Source organism: Pelodiscus sinensis, chromosome 3, assembly GCF_052426305.1.
Source record: "Pelodiscus sinensis isolate ZL-2025 chromosome 3, ASM5242630v1, whole genome shotgun sequence".
NCBI lineage: Eukaryota > Metazoa > Chordata > Testudines > Trionychidae > Pelodiscus > Pelodiscus sinensis.
The window spans coordinates 90037831-90057086 of record NC_143054.1 but is presented as its reverse complement, the minus strand read 5'-3'; the positions used below and the strand labels follow the sequence as shown (position 1 = coordinate 90057086).

The following is a 19256-nucleotide window of genomic DNA, read 5'->3' as shown; positions in this document are numbered from 1 at the left end:
GACGCTCTCCCACAGGGCCTCCTGGATACTGACAGCCCCCTGCCCCTCCGATGGACCTCCCGGATGGCAGCCTGCAGCAAGTGCAGCCAGGCTGATAGCAACGTGTCCATGAGAAGCACCAGAGTGCCCAGGGACAGCTCTGGTTCCATGTTGCAGAGTGCTATGGTGTCCCAAGTGAGGGCAACCAGAGCACTCTGAGACACAAATGCTTTGCTGTCCCACAGCGAGGCAGGCAAGCAAGCAGGGACACCTGAGAACTGGCTGCCTGGGTGCAGGGGTGTCCCTTTAAGCACAGGCCTCAGATAGCCTCAGGCAACAGCCACAGAAAGACACTCCTTACCTGATGCCCTAACCATGACCTGCTTCCTGCCAGCCTTAAATCTGAATCAGTATCCACTCAGTGTGGACACGGTATTTTGAAATAGCAAAATGCTATTTTGAAATGCATTTTGTGTGTAGACGCATTATTTCAAAATAAGCTATTTCAAAATAACACTGTAGTGTAGACATACCCTATATATTTACACTGAACCTCTTTATTATTACTGGGCAATGATCATATGAAAAGCAAGTAATTTAGCCAGAGAGGAGATTATACTGTGGACTGTTAATTTCATATTTACATTTTAAGTATCATTACTGGCTTATAAGAGAAATAGATAGTCTGAGTTTCCTCTCCCAGAAGAACTGACCATTAGTGTAAAACATGGATACATACAGACTAGAATTTATCCTGATGCACACTTGTGTGTAAATGTGAAGAAAATCTGGCCTCTAGAATACCAAAGTGATCCATAGGGAATCCTGAGTTGAATAGAGTGTGTGGTCAGTGCTGGGAGAGAAGGCATCTATCTAATCTGCTTTATTAAAAGGATTTGCTTAATATATTTTCTTTTGGTCAGTGCCAGCTGAAGTTAAAGTTCCCTTCAAAAACAACTAGCAGCCTAAAGATTCTTAGGCAATATGTAAACTCTGTAGTCAAAGTACAGTACTTCCTGACACATACATGGCTGTGTCTAGACTGGCAAGTTTTTCCGCAAAAGCAGCTGCTTTTGTGGAAAAACTTGCCAGCTGTCTACACTGGCCACTTGAATTTCCACAAGAACACTGACGATCTCATGTAAGAAATCAGTGCTTCTTGCGGAAATACTATGCTGCTCCCGTTCGGGCAAAAGTCTTTTGCGCAAAGCTTTTGCGCAAAAGGACCAGTGTAGACAGCTCAGATTTGTTTTGCACAGAAAAGCCCCTATCGCGAAAATGGCAATCGGGGCTTTTTTACTGAAAAGTGCATCTAGATTGGCACGAATGCTTTTCCGCAAAAAGTGCCAATCTAGACGCTCTTTTCCACAAATACTTAACGGAAAACTTTTCTGTTAAAAGCATTTGCAGAAAATCATGCCAGTCTAGACGTAGTCACATGTGTTTTACTCAAACTAGGGAATGTGTTAGGATGTGAAAACTTAGTATTTCTGTTATGTTTGGTAAAATATAAATTGAAAATCTCAATTTTATACCAGGTAATTACCTTTATCTGTATAATGATTTCAAATGGCATTCAGTGTATTGTTGTCATCACCAGAAATAGAATTAAAATCATAATTGGTAGATAAATCCATTAAAATTGGTAAAAATATGATTGGCACAACTACTTGACAAAAAAGGTTCTGACTTCAGGCCTTGTTGTTAGCATTGCTATTAAGATTAGACAAATAACTAAAGTAGGAAGTAATTTAGTAACCCAGGTGTCAGCAACCTTTCAGAAGTGGTGTGCCGAGATTTAATTTATTCACTTCTATTTACAGGTCTGCATGCCATTAATACTTTTTAAAGTCAATAATAGTCTTAAATAATAAATAAATTAAGATGCAGATCGTACACCATTAACACCTATGTAAATTTTGTTTGAAATGTAATCATGCAAATGTCCTCCTAGAACACACGCCCCCCATACAGCCTGCTTTCGTCCCCTGCTCTAACCCAGACAGACAGAAAGAAATGCAATCTAGATTACAACAAAAGAATCAGACACCTCAAAGAAACTGTCCCCAGATTCCACCTCGCTGCACAGATGCCAACACCCACCCACCGCCACTTTTCCCCACCTACCCTTGTGCAATCTGTTCCTCCCAGCCCACGTAGGGGCTGGGATAAAACCCTGCTTCTCAAAATAGCAGGCACCAGCAGTCTGTCCTGTCCTAACTCCCAGCTAAAGCACAAACAAATTATCCACACCTCTCCCACCTCACAGCACAAACAAACTACCTCTCTGCTTCCACTTCATCCCATTGCCAACACCCCATCCACCCTCTCTTTCCCCCTCCAACCCCATGGAGTCAGGCCCTTACCTCCCACTTCCCAGGAGACTTGAGTGCTGAGTTTCTGCCTCTTTCTCCCACACACAAGGGATTCTCCAAACTCCACTCCCTTCTGACTCCCCCTCCCAATTAACCACTCCCTCACTCCTCCTCCTCCTGCCTAACCACTTATTCTCTCCTTGTCTTGCTTTTTATCACCTGCTCTGGGAGCTGCTCCATTTTACTGCTTATTCAGCAAGACAATGCCCCAGGAACTTTGAATTTCCGAGTGGAGCTCAAAAAACAGCTGTGTGGGGGAGGAGCGCGGGGGGGGGGGGGGGATTGAGCTCCTACCCTGCATGCCACTGAAAATTGACTCACATGCCATAAGTGGCACGCATACCCTTGTAAGTATACGTGTTGACCCTTGTAAGTAACCAGTCAATTAGTACCTTCTGAGTGCTTTACAGCAATAACACCAACCATAAATGCTAACCAAATATATTCACACCACTGCTTCAAATCATATCATGCTCCTCATTTGTATACTGACGAATCACTGTTACAAAACTTAGTTCAGATAAGAAATAACGTTTTATCTGTTCTCAAAAGCTTGTCTAAAATTTTTGACATACTTGAAATTACATCAACACTTTCATGTACAGCATTTTCTGACCAAAGGATATATTGAAAAGATATTGAGGTATTTGTAAAAGTCTAGCATTGGGTTGATTTCAGAGAGCTAAAGACTTTACATCAATTTCAAAGTATGAAGTTTTGTTATATAGTTCAGGCATAAACTGTTCATTACCTTGAAAGAAACTAACACAATTTTCAAATAAATGGCTGCAGAAATAGTGAGTCAAAGAGCATTCAGAATGTCTTGGTTCCTATGGGTAAAAGAGATAATTCTTTTTCTTGCATTTTGGATCAAATTGCAATTCCAGCAACACTGATGTGGGAAGGCTACAAACAAAGAAGTATAGTAATCCAGTTTGGATGTAATAAGCATGAAAACCAGTTTCCAAATCTATGGGGGGCTCAGCAGGATTTAATCCTTGCAACACTTCTTAGAGGATAAAACAAGCTATTTTAACCACATTTTAAATGTGTTTATCAAAGAAAATCCAGGCAAATTCCCAAATTTCTTGTAGATGTATAAAATGGGTATCAAAGACCCTCCTAGAGAATTCTGTTGGGTTTTCGTTAGATAAGGTTTTACTGCTAAGTAATTTATAAAATCCTTCCATTTGGCTGCCATTTAGCTTCCATCATCTGGAAGTCATCCAACTTTAAACATCTGCAAAACAATTTTGCAAGTGAGAAATGGTCTGATTAGGATCAGTTTGAGAGAAGATAGGTGAATCAGGTTATTATTCCTATAGACATATAGCTACAAGTAGCGCTAAGCTTTCAAACAATAAATGATCAAATACTCTGGTTTGCTGATATTTGAAGTCTCAGTCTTGCAGCCACAAAGGAATTAGAGTAATTTACACAAGTGAGTAGTCATATTGAGTTCTGATAACTCATATGTGTAAATTTACTCAAAGGTAGTAAGAGCTGCAGGATCAGTACCTAACCGGAGAAGGACTAAAAGAGATTCTACTGTAAAACAAAACAGAAGTCACTAAGTTGTGTGTGTGTTTTTCTTATTGAAACAGGAGCAGATGTCAATAAAATGAAGCCTTTACACAATTAATTGCATGTTCTTTTCAAACAAAATTCAGCTACCATGCGGGGCTTGTTTTGTCCCCAGTGCCAGTTGTTCCGGTATTAAATTGTCTTAGACAAAAATGTTAGATGTATTTTTGGCTCAGTCTGTAAAGTGTTCATCAGCTCAACAAAATGCCAGATTTCAAAACATGCTTCTCCCTGAGCAACCCTCCAGTCCTGTAAAGGCACTATGCAGATTAAATTCAAGGCACTTACGCTGCCTCTTCTTTTCAGTGCTTTTTCAAATCATGGAAAGTCTAGCAACTGACCTGAATCTAGAGGATGACACCTTCAAATTCTCTCTGCCACCCACTCAGCTATTAAATTGGCTTCCTTTAGGGGATAAGAGAGGCTGATGATTCGGTCCATATCTGAGATAACCAAGAGTGTGACCATGTGAAATAGAATGGAAAAATGTTCAAGCTGCCTAATGCTGTGGTCCAGGATTCTTAAAAACGTGGATGAAGTTAAGCTTCTAAAGCTCTGGTTAGCCATCTAAATAAGTGGCCTAATTTTTCAGAAGTGCTGAGTCCCTCGCAGCTCCCTTTGAGATCACTGGATATTATGTATTATGTCGTGTGGCATGGAGCATAGATTTAAAGCATGAATATATTCTGTGTGGCCAAAGAGAGAAAAGTTCCCAAGTGGCATGCCACTTATGTGTCTAGACTGTAGAGTTTTTTTCCAGAAAAACAGCTGTTTTTCCAAAAAAGCTTCAACTATATTCACACTGCAATCGTGTTCTTTCGAAAGAAAATCGAAAGAACACAAGGGTTTTTCTGACATTGGTAAACCTTATTCTATGACGAAGAACACCTTTTCCAAAAGAGCTTTTTCAGAAAAAGGTGTGCGTGGACGTGGAAGAGGCAGTTCTTTCTAAAAAAGAGGCTTCCAGGAAAAAGCACAGGTGCCCTGGTGGACACTTCATCCAAACTAATCACAGTTCTATAGTTCCTGTCTCCTGCCAGTTCTTAAAGCTGAAGGCACCCTACACAAGCCTTGTGGCAGGAAGCCAGTCCTGGAGCAGCATCCTGACTCTACGGCTTTCCCTGCCACAGGCCTGCTGACCCATGGCACAGCCACAAGCCACACAAGAGCCCCCTGGCCCTTCCAGGGAGCAGCACTAGGGGTCCCAGGACCCACCCAGGGACACCAAACCCTGATCTGGGGCGGAGATCTTGACCCTCCTGGAGCTGTGGGGGGAAGAATGTGGACAGAAACGTGGACATTTATGGGTGCATGACTGAAGCTCTGGCCCAGAGAGGACGCCACCCCCCACACCCTTAACAAAGTCTGGCGCAAGATAAAAGAGCTCTGGCAAGGGTACGCCAGGGTCAGGAAGTGCAGCTCTTGCTCCGGGGCAGGACCCCCATCCTGCCCATACTATAGAGAGCTGCACCAGATCCTGAGGGATGGGGAAGCCCTTTCCCCACCCGTACTTGTGGATTCGGGCTTGGAGACACCCGTGGTCACCCAGCTGGAGCTCCTGGAGAAGGATGATGATGACAAGGAGCAACAGCAACCTCAGGAGGAGGAGGAAGAGGAGGACACTGGTAGCGTGGTCACCCTCACGAGGAAAATAGTACCCCAGGTTCTGGACATCTTCCACGCATCATATGATGCCGGGGAGGGATCATCAGGTGAGTGCTCTCAAACTGTCACACACACATGGTGGGAGAGGCAGTCTCAGAGAGGATGGGGTGTGATCGTTGCTCAGCATGCTCGGCCTGGACAGCGTGCAGCTGTCCATGTACATGCAAGCACGTGCAGCAGCAGTGTGCACCACGTGGTCTCAGGAGCCAGCCCCAGAGCACGCAGAGGCTGCTGCTCACTGGCTTGGGGGGTGGCCCCACACATGTCTGACCCCTGGGAGGGATGTCTTCCCCTGGGAGGCTGGGCACAATGGTGCATGCACGCCCCCACACAGACTGAGGAGTGTTGCACGCAGCACATGGACATGCCTGCACAGGAGAGACACCACCCACTCCTGCAGACAGCACTGCCAGGTGCAGGTGTTTTGGATGTGTGGGCCCCAGGGAGGGCCAAGCCACTGCGGGCCCCTCTTCTGCACATGGGATCCCACTGGCTACGCCTACATTGGCCCCTGTTCTATAATAGGGATGCTAATGTAGCACTTGGGAATAGGCAAATCTGCGTGGGATTTAAATATCCCCCACGGGATTTGCATTTTCACGGCTGCCGCTTTTTTCCGGCTTGTAGATAAGCCGGAGAAAAGCGCCAGTCTGGACACGATCCTCCGGAAAATAAGCTTTTTTCCGGAGGATCTCTTATTCCTACTTTCCTAGGACAGTAGCTCACTGCTCCTCAGGGACAGTGTCTGCATGGATGACTGACAACCTCTCTCTTGTCCTCCATAGCCGGACCAGCTGTCGTTGAAGGGTGAGCCACACCATTCCAGGCAGCCAACTGAAGCTGGGTATCCGTAAGCACTGGCGGGTCTACCAGGACCTCATGAGAGAGCACATTGCAGTCCTGTGTGACATGCAGCAAACCCTGGCCCAAAAGATCCGTGGTGATGTCGAGAGGCACAATCACATGTGGGACCAGTTCGTGCGGCAGAGTGAAAACATGTGTGCTGTCAACCTGGAAGTGATGGCACACCCAGCTCCTGTCCCCACTCTAGCCTCCCCATCCCGATCCCCTCAGTCCTCCTCCCCTCACTCCAGCTCCTCCTGCCGTGCCTCCTCCCCTGGCCTCCTGCCAGACCTGACCTCACTGCAACCCCTTCTCCTGCCTGTCCCCCGTTGTCCCAGGCTCCACCCAACCCCGAGTTTGTCATGGTCCCTGGACCCAAGGCAGCACTTGCAGGCATGCCACGCACCACTTGCAGCCCTGATCCACCCTCCTCCCTCCCCCCATCCAGGTTCTCATCCCCCCTCCATCCCAGTTACTTTTATTATAAAAAATTAAATACAAAGTTTTTGTTGAAACCAAAACTGGTGTCTTTATTGCACAGGGAAGAGGGACAGGAGGGGTTGTGGTGGGAAAGGTATAAGGGGGGCAAGGCACAAGTCCCCATTGGGGAGGCCCTGTGGAGAGTTATTGGGCTCCTTCAGAGAACCTCTCCCTCAGGGCCTCTCAGATGTATACCATGGCCTGATGGGCCTGGCAGATGGCAGCTGTCTGCAGCTGTTCAAAGATCCTTCTCTTGCAACCAGCCTCTGTCCTCCCGCCCCCGGGAGGAAGGCCTCCCCTTTGCTCTCCACTATGTTGTGGAGCATGCAACATGCAGAGACCATCTCGACGATGTTGTGCTCCCTCACGTCAAGACCTGAACCTGGTCTTGAGGTGCCCGAAGACATATTCCACCTGCATCCGGGCCCAGGTCAGGTGTGTGTTGAATTGTTTCCTGGTGTGGTCCAAGTGGCCAGTGTAGAGCTTTATGAGCCATGGCACAAGTGGGCAGGCTCCATCACCAACGATACAGAGTGGCATCTGTACCTCCCCCATGCAAACGTCCCATTGGGGGAAGAATGTTCCAGCCTCCAGCCTGTGGTACAGGCTAGAATTCCTAAATATGCATCATGTGCCCGGACCACTCACCAGGCAAAAACATCTGAAAACTGTCCCCGGTAGTCAACCGGGGCCTGCAGCACCGTAGAAAAATAGCCCTTCTTGTTTATGTACTGGGTGGCTCGACGCTGTGGTGCGCGGATTGGGATGTGGGTCCCATTGATTGCTCCACCGCAGTTTGGAAAGCCAAGGGCAGCAAATCCGGCCACGATGGGATCCAGGTTTCCAAGGCGGATGACCCTGCACAGCAGGATGGAGCTGATGGCTCTTTCTACATGCAGAAGGAGACATATAAACACACAAAACAGAGAATGAGAGGGAGTGCCCATCTCCCTCCTCCGCAAACACCCAGAAGCTACCCCCAATGAGGCCGGCCCCCCAGTAGCAGGCCTGTGTGAGAGAAGGACAGCACAACTCCCCCCCCCCCCAGAATGAGCCTTCCCGCCACCCCATTTTCACCCTCCACTCCTCTCCCAAGGGTCCCTCTTTTCCAGGACTCCCCCCCCCCCCCATGCAGGGACTGCAGCCTGAGAGTGCCTTACCTCCATGAGGAGGACCCCAACGGTAGACTTCCCCACACAGAACTGGTAGCCCACTCACCAGGGGGTGGCGAGCTTCCATACGGCAATTGCGACCCGCTTCTCCAGGGGGATGGCAGCCCGCAGGTGGGTGTCGCATCTCTGGAGGGCAGGGGCGAGCCAGGCACACAGCTCCAAGAAGGTGGCCTTCTGCATGTGGAAGTTGTAGAGCCACTGCTGGTCATTCCACCGTTCCATCACCAGGTGGTCCCACCATTCAGAATTAGTGTCCAGCCTCCAAATTCACTTCTCGACCCTGGGGTCCAGGGGCAAGGTCATTGCTCCCTCATGCAGGCAGAGGGACTCACAGATGAGTGGGGAGTCGAGATGGGGCAGGACTATCAAGATGGTCTGCTGAAACTGCTGCATAACCTGCAGCATGACAGTGTGGTGCCATCGCATGCCCAGGGGCAGCTCTGGCTCCATAGCCAAAAAATAAAAAAATGTTGTGGCGTCCAAGAAAGTTGGGCAACCAGAGCACGCACTGCAAAAGCTTTTCTGTCCCTCAGGCTGTGTCCAGACTCAGGGGTTTTTTCGAAAAAACTTCACCTGCGTCTAGACTGCATCCGCGTTCTTTCGAAATTAAATCGAAAGAATGCGGCTTTTCTTTCGACGGTGGTAAACCTAATTCCACGAGGAAGAACGCCTTCTTTCGAAAGTGCTCTTTCGAAAGAAGGCGTTCTTGAAAGCAAACAGGCTTTTTAGAAAGAGAGCATCCAGACTCACTGGGTGCTTTCTTTCGAAAAAGCGGCTTGCTTTTTCGAAATTCCGCGTGCAGTCTAGACGCTCTCTTTCGAAAGAGGCTCTTTCGAAAGAGGCTTGCAGTCTAGACATAGCCTCAGAGAGGTAGGCAAGCCTGCAGCAGAACTTGAGAAACAGCTGTCCAGGGGGGTCCCTTTAAGCACACATCTCAGATAGCCTTAGTCAACAGCACCTGGAAGTAACTGCTGACCTAATGCCCTGGCTGAAGGGGTTCCGGGTGGCCTTTTATGTGAGAGAACGTCCAATGAATGTGGATGCTCTCTTTCAAAAAAGCAGATTGCTTTTTCGATGCGCTTTTGAGGTGTGGATACTCCTTTTGAAAGAAGATTTTTTGGAAGATCTCTTCTGAAAAAGCTTCTTTTGAAAGAAGCTTGCAGTCTAGACGTACCCTTAGTTATTAGTCATTCCATTTTCGGTGTTTGGTTTTAGATGTTTTCTAAGAAACTATCCACCTAATCTTTCTTGGTAGACCAAAAAAAGAAATTGTTCTAAATAATACCAAAATAACAAACTTAAACTGTTTTGAGAACTTGCTTTTTGTCAGTCACAAAAACACAAGGAACACACTAATCCACTTGAAACAGACATAATTCTTGCATGCTCTTAAAGCAAGCAGCATCTCCATCTCTGTTTAATTCACTCTGAATTGCTTTTCCTTTCCTTACCTCATTTTATTTTAATAGGAAAACTCCAACCTGATATTGGCCAAGTTCTGGGGAAAGCTGAGAGCAATTTGATCAGTGATTTCTTTAGACTTCCTGTATATCTGGCATGGTATTTTAAGCATATTAAGATACATAATTACAGCTAAAACTGTTTTTTTATATATTACACAGAGCATGACAAAAAGACATTTAGGAGGCTAGTTGGAACAGTTGTGTAAAGAACATTATATTACAGGGAATATTAGAGAAACTTGTAGTTGCTCTCTCCCCTCCTCCAAACACACACACAAACAAAATATCACTTTTTGAAAATGTCACCAAACAGTCAGCTTTGTAAATGCTATTGGATATTTTTTTTTTTTTTTTTTTTTTTTTGCATACTTAAGGTAAGGAGGATTTGAAACTTGTGCTTCATAGTGGAGATGCGAATGGAACTTTTTTGCCTGTAGTTACATAATATTTTTAGTATATTTTCACAGCATTATACAAAGGTTTTCTGTGACAAGGTGGTTAATTAAAGACCAGTTTATACCCAGATTCTCAATTATGCTCCAACGATCTCCTTACACCACTCTGGAAATGAAAATTGTTTACTCACTTAAAATCTCTTATACTATAAGACCGGTACAAAGTAGTTTCAATGTCAATTACAATAAGTCCCCATTTACTTTATTTGGAGGCAGGTGAGTGTTTGAGTTTTGGTTATTTAGTATAAGTATTAAACTATTGAGAAGACTGATTCATTTGAAAAAATTCTCGACCTTGATGGAGGGGGCAAATGCAAGCAATTTTTGTAAACAAAGTACATACTTTATTGTACTGTATGGGTACGTCTACACTACAGCGCTAGTTCGAACTAACTTAGTTCGAATTAATTAATTCGAACTAAGCTAATTCGAACTAACGCGTCTAGAACTAAAAACTAGTTCGAATTAGCGTTTTGCTAATTCGAACTAGCAAGTCCACATTGAGTGGACTCTGAACAGGGCTTAAGGATGGCCGGAAGCAGTGCCGGCAGGGCATAAGAGGAGGACTTAGAGCATGGAGATGCTGTCTCAGGCTAGCCGAGGGCTGCGCTTAAAGGGTCCCGACCCCCACCCCGGACACACAGTTCTAAGGGGTGCCCCGCTTGCAAAGAAGTTCTGGCTTGGAGTGCCCGGAGTACCCACACTGGGCACATCACACCACTCGGCCATCAGCCCGGCTGCACTTGCCGCAGGCTGCCATCTGGGGAGAGGGGATAATTGGGGGGGCTGCAGGAGAGCTTCCACCCCCAGAAGCCCGCAGAGCCAGCCCAGTCCTCCCCATCGGGGGCTTGTACCCCATTCCTCCCTCACCTCCTTCCACTTACCCTTCCCTAGCCCCCCTTCTTATTGATGTACAAAATAAAGATAACGTTTCTTCCAACATTGACTCTGTCTTTATTGAACAAAACTGGGGGGAGACGGGGAAAAGGAGGTGGGAGAGGGGAAGAGAAAGGCTGGGAGAAGGGAGGGCAACTAACATGATCAGGGGTTGGGAACAGGTCCCAGATGAAGAAAGGCTACAGAGACTGGGACTGTTCAGCTTAGAAAAGAGGAGACGGAGGGGGGACAGGATAGAGGTCTCTAAAAGCAGGGGTTGGGTGGAGACGGTGCATTCAGAAAAGTTCTTCCTGAGTTCCCATAAAGAAGGACTAGAGGACACCAAAGGAAAGGAATGGGTAGCAGGCTTGAAACTAGTAAGATAAAGTTGTTCTTCTTCACAACGCAAATAGTTAACCTGCGGAACTCCTTGCTGCAGGAGGCTGTGAAGGCTACAACTAGAACAGAGTTTAAAGGGAAGTCAGATCAAGTCATGGAGGTTGGGTCCATGGAGTGGTCTTAGCCAGGGGGTAGGAGTGGTGTCCCTGCCCAAAGTTTGTGGAAGGCTGGAGAGGGATGGCACGAGACAAATGGCTTGGTCACTGTCTTTGGTCCATCCCCTCCAGGGTCCCTAGGGTTGGCCGCTGTCAGCAGACAGGCTACTGGGCTAGATGGACCTTTGGTCTGACCCAGGACGGCCATTGTAAGCTCAGGGCTCAGGGTCGGGGGTCTCAGTGGACCCCCTTGATTTTCATGCACGCCTGCTCCTGGGTGGCCAGGCTGGCAGCTCTCCTGCCCTAGCCGGCCACTTTCCTGTGCCTAGTGCGGAGATCGTGGACAAGGTCCACGATGTCCGCACTAGCCCAGGAAGGTGCCCGCCTCTTGCGGTCCAGGACAAGCTCCCGGGAGCCGCCATCCTGGTCCTGGGAAGAGGGGGTGGGCTGGGGGACATCGGGTGGGTGGCTCTGTGCTGTGCCAGGTGCAGGGTCTGCTGGCTGGGTGCTGGCAGGCTTGCACCTGGCACGGGCACCGTAGTCAGCCCGTGCCCCTTTAAGGGGTCCGGGGCCGAGAGGGGGGCATAGAGTTTCCCTGGTGTTGGCCAGAGTGGCCACCAGGGAAACCTGGGGAGGGCTAGCCTCCCACTAGTTCGAATTAAGGGGCTACACACCCCTTAATTCGAACTAGCTAGTTCGAACTAGGCTTAATCCTCGTAAAATGAGGTTTACCTAGTTCGAACTAAGCGCTCCGCTAGTTCGATTCAAATTCGAACTAGCGGAGCGCTAGTGTAGCGCCTATTAAAGTTAGTTCGAACTAACGTCCGTTAGTTCGAACTAACTTTGTAGTGTAGACATACCCTGAACCCCTAAATTTTAATCCTTTTGTATAGCTTTCTGAAATTCTCTCTTAATGCTTTTATATTGCCCAGGATAAAAAACGATATAAGAAAACTGTGAAAAAATGTTGCACACTTCGATAGGATACCATATCAATGTGATGTGTTGAATTTATTTATAGAATAATGTGAGTGATACAATTTAATGGAACATAACCATATCTCCAAGTATATTTAATCTAAATACTTGTCAAACCCCAAACCTTTTTACACATTGTTCACAGACAAACTCAGATATATAGAAAGTTGTTCTGGTCTTCTATGTGGTGAAGAGGGATTTTAGATTAATTCATTATTAATAAGATAACTATAATAGGGAATCTTATGTATGCAGCAAATAGTTATTTTCATTATATATTTTATCAATTACACTTATAAAGTATATATATTGTTGCCTGCAACAAGTTTGCTTAAAACCTGCACTTTGCCTATGTTTATAACTGAAATTTTCATGTGAGTCTGCTTCTGATTGCTAGTTAGCTTTTGCTTGCAAAACAAACACTGCAGTTAGAAATGGTGGTAAACAGATTTGTATTTAATGTAATTTGACTTATCAAAATAGTTATATATAATATCATTATAATTCAGTGCATAGCACGTGGAGGTAACCAAGGATATGGTGCCAACTCTTTTTACAGTTGGGGTCTTCTGCAATATTTCTGTTGAACTTAATAGGAGTAGGATACTGTTATACAAATCTACTTTAAATGGGCATAAAAATCCTGTTCATGATTTATCTTTGTCTATCTTAGTTAAAGTATATTATATCGTCTCCACTAATGTCAGGTAGATATGGGGAATCTTTCAGCCTTCAGATAATTTGAAGTAATGAGGACAATAGCTTGAGCCATATTTCTGAAATATGGTTACACTTCTAATGAAAAAGTACATTTTTGCATAGAACATGCCTTTCTTTCTTTTTCTTAAACAATACTTTGATATAGATATTAGGATAATGCAGGTCTACTGCGGAGACTAAGAAGGCAGAATGAGCTATAAGAGGCTGAAAAGATCAAAAGGACAGCTGTGGGTAAAGAAAAAGAAAGTTGGTGAAAGTTTAATTGGATGCAAAAATGTAAAATATTCTTATTATCCATTTATGATTCCCTTCATACTAGTGCATAAGGCCAAGGGAAGTACTTTACATCTTCATAAAGGGACTTTAAGGTAGAGCTAGCTCTGAATGAGGGTGAATGTGTGTATGTACATGACAGAGACCCTCCATTTTCCCATGCCGATTATCTATAGATAGATAGATATAGATATAGATACAGGCAGTCCCCGACTTACATGGATCCGACTTATGTCGGATCCGCACTTACGAACGGGGCTTTTCTCGCCCCGGAGCTTGCGGGCGTCAGGACCGCCCAGAGCGCAGCGGTCCCGCCACCGTGACCTCCGGGGCGAGAAAAGCTGCTCCAGGTCTCCCTGGTGTGCTGGGGGGGGGACTCCCCAGCACAGCTGGGAGACCCGAGCAAAGCCGCACAGGCGGCGGGGTCCTCGCCTCTGCGGCTTTGCTCCTGTCTCCCTGCTGTGCTGGGGGGGAGTCCCCCCCAGCACAGCAGGGAGACTCGAGCAAAGCTGCACAGGTGGCGGGATCCCGCTGCCCGTGAGGCTTTGTTCCTTTGCCCCGGAGCAAAGCCGCACAGGCGGCGGGGTCCCCCGCCTGTGCGGCTTTGCTCCGGGGCAAAGGAGCAAAGCCGCATGGGCAGCGGAGTCCCGCCGCCTATGCAGCTTTGCTCGGGTCTCCCTGCTGTGCTGGGGGGGGGGGGAGGGAGAGGGCGCAGCTAGTGCTTCCCTCCCCCCCCCCCAGCAGACCAGACTTTTGTTGCAGGACGCCTGGGGTAGAGTAGCTGGGGTGCTGCCGGGTTAGTCCTGCGGGGACCTACCCGGCAGTGCCCCAGCTGTTCTGTCCCAGGAGTCCAGATTCAGCCGCTGTTGAAACTGATCAGCGGCTGATTCCAGGAAGCCCGGGGCAGAGCAACTCTGCCTAGGGCTTCCTGTAGTCAGCCGCTGATCAGTTTCAGCAGCGGCTGAATCTGGAGCCAGTTCCGACTTACATACAAATTCAACTTAAGAACAAACCTATAGTCCCTATGGGTATGTCTACACTACCCCCCTAGTTCGAACTAGGGGGGTAATGTTTGCATACCGAACTTGCTAATGAAGCCCGGGATTTGAATTTCCCGGGCTTCATTAGCATAAAGCCGTCGCCGCCATTTTTAAAAGCCGACTATCTAGTCCGTGCCACGTGTAGCTGCGCGGCACGGGGTTCGCACTAGCCGGCTTTTAAAAATGGCGGCGACGGCTTTATGCTAATGAAGCCCGGGAAATTCAAATCCCGGGCTTCATTAGCAAGTTCGGTATGCATACATTACCCCCCTAGTTCGAACTAGGGGGGTAGTGTAGACATACCCTATCTTGTACGTAACCCGGGGACTGCCTGTATACACACACTGCTTTTTTTGTTTAAAAAAAAAAGGTGCTGGAACTGGATTCCAGATGGCAAATTTTTGAGCAAAAAACCAAAAAAAAGCCAGGAAAAATTGTCCAACATCAACAACAAAAAGATTATATATATATATATATATACATATATATATATACATATATATATATATATATATATATATATATATATATATATATTCTTTCTCCTTTGAGTCCTCTCTGCACTCCACAAGAATGATGCAACCAACCTGCACTGCCACCAAAGTGCAGCAGTTTCCAGGGCCAGATTTAAAGTAGTGCAGGATCCTTGTGGCGATGTATGCAGAAAAAAGGGCAGATAACTGGGCTGTGTCTACACTGGCCACTTATTCCGGAAAATCAGCCGCTTTTCCGGAATAACTTGCCAGCTGTCTACACTGGCCCCTGTAAAATCATCAGTGCTTTTCCGGAAAAACTATGCTGCTCCCGTTCAGGCAAAAGTCCTTTTCCGGAAAACTGTTCCAGAAAAGGGCCAGTGTAGACAGCACAGTAGTGTTTTCCGCAAAAAAGCCCCGATCGTGAAAATGATGATCGGGATTTTTTTGCGGAAAAGCGCGTCTAGATTGGCCACGGACACTTTTCCTGAAAAAGTGCTTTTCCGGAAAAGCATCCTGCCAATGTAGACGCGCTTCTCCCGGAAATACTTATAATGGAAAACTTTTCCGTTTTAAGCATTTCTGGAAAAGGGAGCCAGTGTGGACGTAGCCCTGGAACTTTGAGTCCAGCAGAGTAGCATGTTGAAGCAAAGCACACAACTGATTGCTGTTCAGCAGCCAAATGCTAATTAATGCTGGATTTCCACACTGTAAAGTCAGGTTATGGTCTTGGAATGGAGGAGACAAACATCTTGTTCAGTTTGGAGCAATGTCTATGTTGGGTTGTGACACTGGAACAGACAGTCTGAGAGGCAAATGTAAATTTAGTCTAATCCACACAAGCACCAAAAGGGGGTGTGAAAGTTGAGATATCCTCCTGGTCCTGAGCCAGTCCAATAATTGCAAGTGTTGGTCTGAAAGTATCTAGAACATAATTCTTCAGAAGAAAGACATCGATGTGTTAAGCTCTTGAGCAATAAAAAATATCATCCAAAGCTTTGTTTTTGGTAAAGAAATTGGCATTGTTAGTACTGTATGTGAACAAGTAAAGCAAGATAACTTTAACTCCCAGAAAATATCTTTTCAACCATTTTCTGTTTTGAACTGCACTCAGGAAATTCTGTTAACAAGCTCAGCAAAGACCCGCTGAGAGTCATACATCAGACCTTGGAAGAATCCACTGATTGGCTTTATGGCTTTATTTCTTTCCTGTCTGACATCGTTTCAACTGATGATGATGACAGCGATGAAGGTATTTCCTATACATAGACTTATATAACTGTGCCAATTCATGTTTTACATGCATTATGTGGATTTACTTAATGTTTAACCTCACAGTCAAAGGAGGAAAGTGAATAGAAGTGATTACCCTTGCTAGTAATGAATCAGCTGGCTACTAGACTCAGAAACTGATGTCTTTGTTACCTTTCATCTTTCATTTCATAGGCAATTACAGAAAACATGTCAGAATTAAATGTTCCTAGTGGTGTGTCTTAAAGCAGAGTGCTAATTTATGCTGAGATGAAGTATTTGAGAATAAAAACAGATATTCAACAGTTTCTCTCTATCCTGTAAAAATGGAAGGATTTAGAAAAATGAAGGAATTAAATATACAGATGTAATCTAGAGGCACTGAGACTACTTACAAAGAATAGTGAAGTTTGCTCTACAGCTTTATCTGAGAGCTGGGTTTTAGTCAGGAGGCCATGACTTTAGCCCCCTAAGTTTGCAGGTTCAATTGCCACTTCTGACAACTGCTGTACATTGGCTCTATGTATAGGGGCTCATCAGTATACACTGGGACCACTGACAAGGAAGAGTGATGTCTGCTCTACAAGCTTAGCTAACCACACATTGGTTTTTAGCTCATTCTGTAGAGGCACACAGCTTTAGCCCCAAAGGTACAGGTTTGATTCTTCTTGCTGAGTTCCTGGAAACATCTCTACATAGGCAAAATATAAGAAATCTAAGACAGCACTTCTACGTGATATTTGAACAGTAGGGGTCAGTATTGCTGGAAAAGTACTAAAGGAACTAAAGAGAAAGTTGGATAACAAACATCAATTTTGGATAGCAAACATCAATAACTAAAATGTATGGTCTTGGAACTGCGACTAATATGCATCACCTGATGGAGCTGTCAGATACATTAAACCAAATAACTAACAGTTAGTCTTTATTTTTAACAGCTTTTGAAAGAATCATCTTTTTGTTAACAGATAATCAGTTCAATAGTATGTGGTGTGGTAATAGATGCACAAGCACTTAATGTTATGTTTATCATCCTGCATGCATATATGGAGTTAGGCATGACTATCATAGTAGTACCGTACCATATTCATATTGCTCTGCGTAGAATTTCATCATAACACAAATGGTTAAAACCCAACAGGAACTTAAACAATCTTTCACCCATATCTTCATCAACTACAAGTATCACCTAATTTCTGCAACTGCAGGATGTCTCCATGGGTTTTCATATTAGTATTGTGAACAAACACTAACAGATATACTCTTATATATGGTGATATGACCCAATTCTAAGATATGATTTCCAACCACCATAAGACCAGCTCTCCATACTGTTGGGAAATAAAAAGGAAGTAGAAAGTGGTTTCCTTCTCTACATTTTTAAATTGTGCTGATGGTCAGGAACCACGCAACAAAGGGTACGTCTAGACTACATGCCTCTGTCGCCAGAGGCATGTAGATTAGGCTACCCGACAGAGTAAAATGAAGCGGCGATTTAAATAATCGCCGCTTCATTTAAATTTACATGGCTGCCGCTTTGAGCCGACAAACAGCTGATCAGCTGTTTGTCGGCTCAGCGCGATAGTCTGGACGCTCCCCTGCCGACATCAAAGGGAGCTGTCGACAACCCAGGTATGCCTCCTGGGATGAGGCATACCTGGGTTGTCGACAGCTCCCTTTGATGTCGGCAGGGGAGCGTCCAGACTATCGCGCTGAGCCGACAAACAGCTGATTAGCTGTTTGTCGGCTCAAAGCGGCAGCCATGTAAATTTAAATGAAGCGGCGATTATTTAAATCGCCGCTTCATTTTACTCTGTCGGGTAGCCTAATCTACATGCCTCTGGCGACAGAGGCATGTAGTCTAGACGTACCCGAACACATTCAGCACCGCTCAAGTATCACAGGAGGGACTCAGCACCTCATAGTATTAGGCCCTAAAAATCTAGGATATGGATCAGCTCAGATTTGGAAACCTCTATCCGTAGCACTTTTTCGGGCAGAAGTTGAGGCTGCACTAAACTCTTCTTTGCAATGCTAGAAGCCATGTCACAAGTGAAGGCACAGTATCAGATTTTGGCATTCAGCTTTTCCTGCTCTCACTGATGGGACTTTTGCCACTGACATCACTGAGAGCATTATTAGGGTTCTTTTCTTCTGAACTTTGCAAGAAGTGTTTGTTCATTTGGAATATTTTCTTGTTGGTCAATGAAAATATAATACTGTGCCCTTTGTTAAAATTTTGGACTCAGGTTTATAACTAAACAAACCCCACCCACATGTCAGTATCTGGTCACATCTTTAACTATCATTTCTGAAACTTTTTGGTGCCTATAGTACATTTAAGACATCTGCTCTTTCTCTTAAAAAGTCCATGTGGAATCAGAAGTGGGAGGTGTAAGTCTGAAATCTCAGAATAGAATTCCTGTTACTCAACATGTTAAGCATAAATTTTTGAATGCATTTAAAAATAAAAATAAACTAGGATGAAAAAAATATGGCAATTCTACCAGTTATCTGATTGTTATGTTTTTCCCATCTTGGTTTAGGTGAAGTGGAACCTCCACTGAAGAAAAAAGGTTGGTTTTGATTGTTATAAATAATGCAGGATTTGATGTATTCAATTTAATTATTATTATTTTCAGTTATCTACTTTGTTTATACTACTGGTTTTGCCACTAATTGCTTGTCCTTCTACTAACTGTGTATGCTGCATGTAAATTGGAATTGTTAGGAATGTCCAATTATAATAAAGTTTGAAGTGAGCTTTCGTGGGCACAAACCACTTCTTCAGATGAATGGAGTTAAGCCACATCCTGGTATGCACGGCTGCTGCTCCTCCTCCTCTCCCAAAATGGCTCCCTTGTGCAGTAGTCCTGCCTTAGGAATCTTTTTCCATTTTATATGTGTGTAACTGATTGTTCCTTCTTAAGTGGAATACTTTTGCATTTGTCCTTATTGAATTTCATCTTGTTTAGTTCAGACCATTTTTCATCTTGTTTAGTTCAAACCGCTATATTTCTCCAGATCATTCTGAATTTTAATCATTGTGCAAAACTCTTGAAACCCCTCCCAGCTTGGTATTATCCACAAACTTTATAAGTGTACTGTCGATGCCATTATCTAAATCACTTATAA

The 19256-nt window shown here is 45.1% G+C and overlaps 1 protein-coding gene across 17 annotated transcripts in view; it reads left to right on the top strand.

Annotated features, from left to right (window-relative positions):
• TRDN (triadin) overlaps positions 1-19256 on the top strand; it is a 313306-nt gene that overhangs the window by 58341 nt on the left and 235709 nt on the right. For all 17 annotated transcript variants that reach the window (XM_089777236.1, XM_089777234.1, XM_075924089.2 and 14 more), the window contains exons 3-4: positions 15985-16122; positions 18668-18697. In XM_089777236.1, the coding sequence (XP_089633362.1) occupies positions 15985-16122; positions 18668-18697 (168 nt within the window). The remainder of the gene's footprint in view (positions 1-15984; positions 16123-18667; positions 18698-19256) is intronic.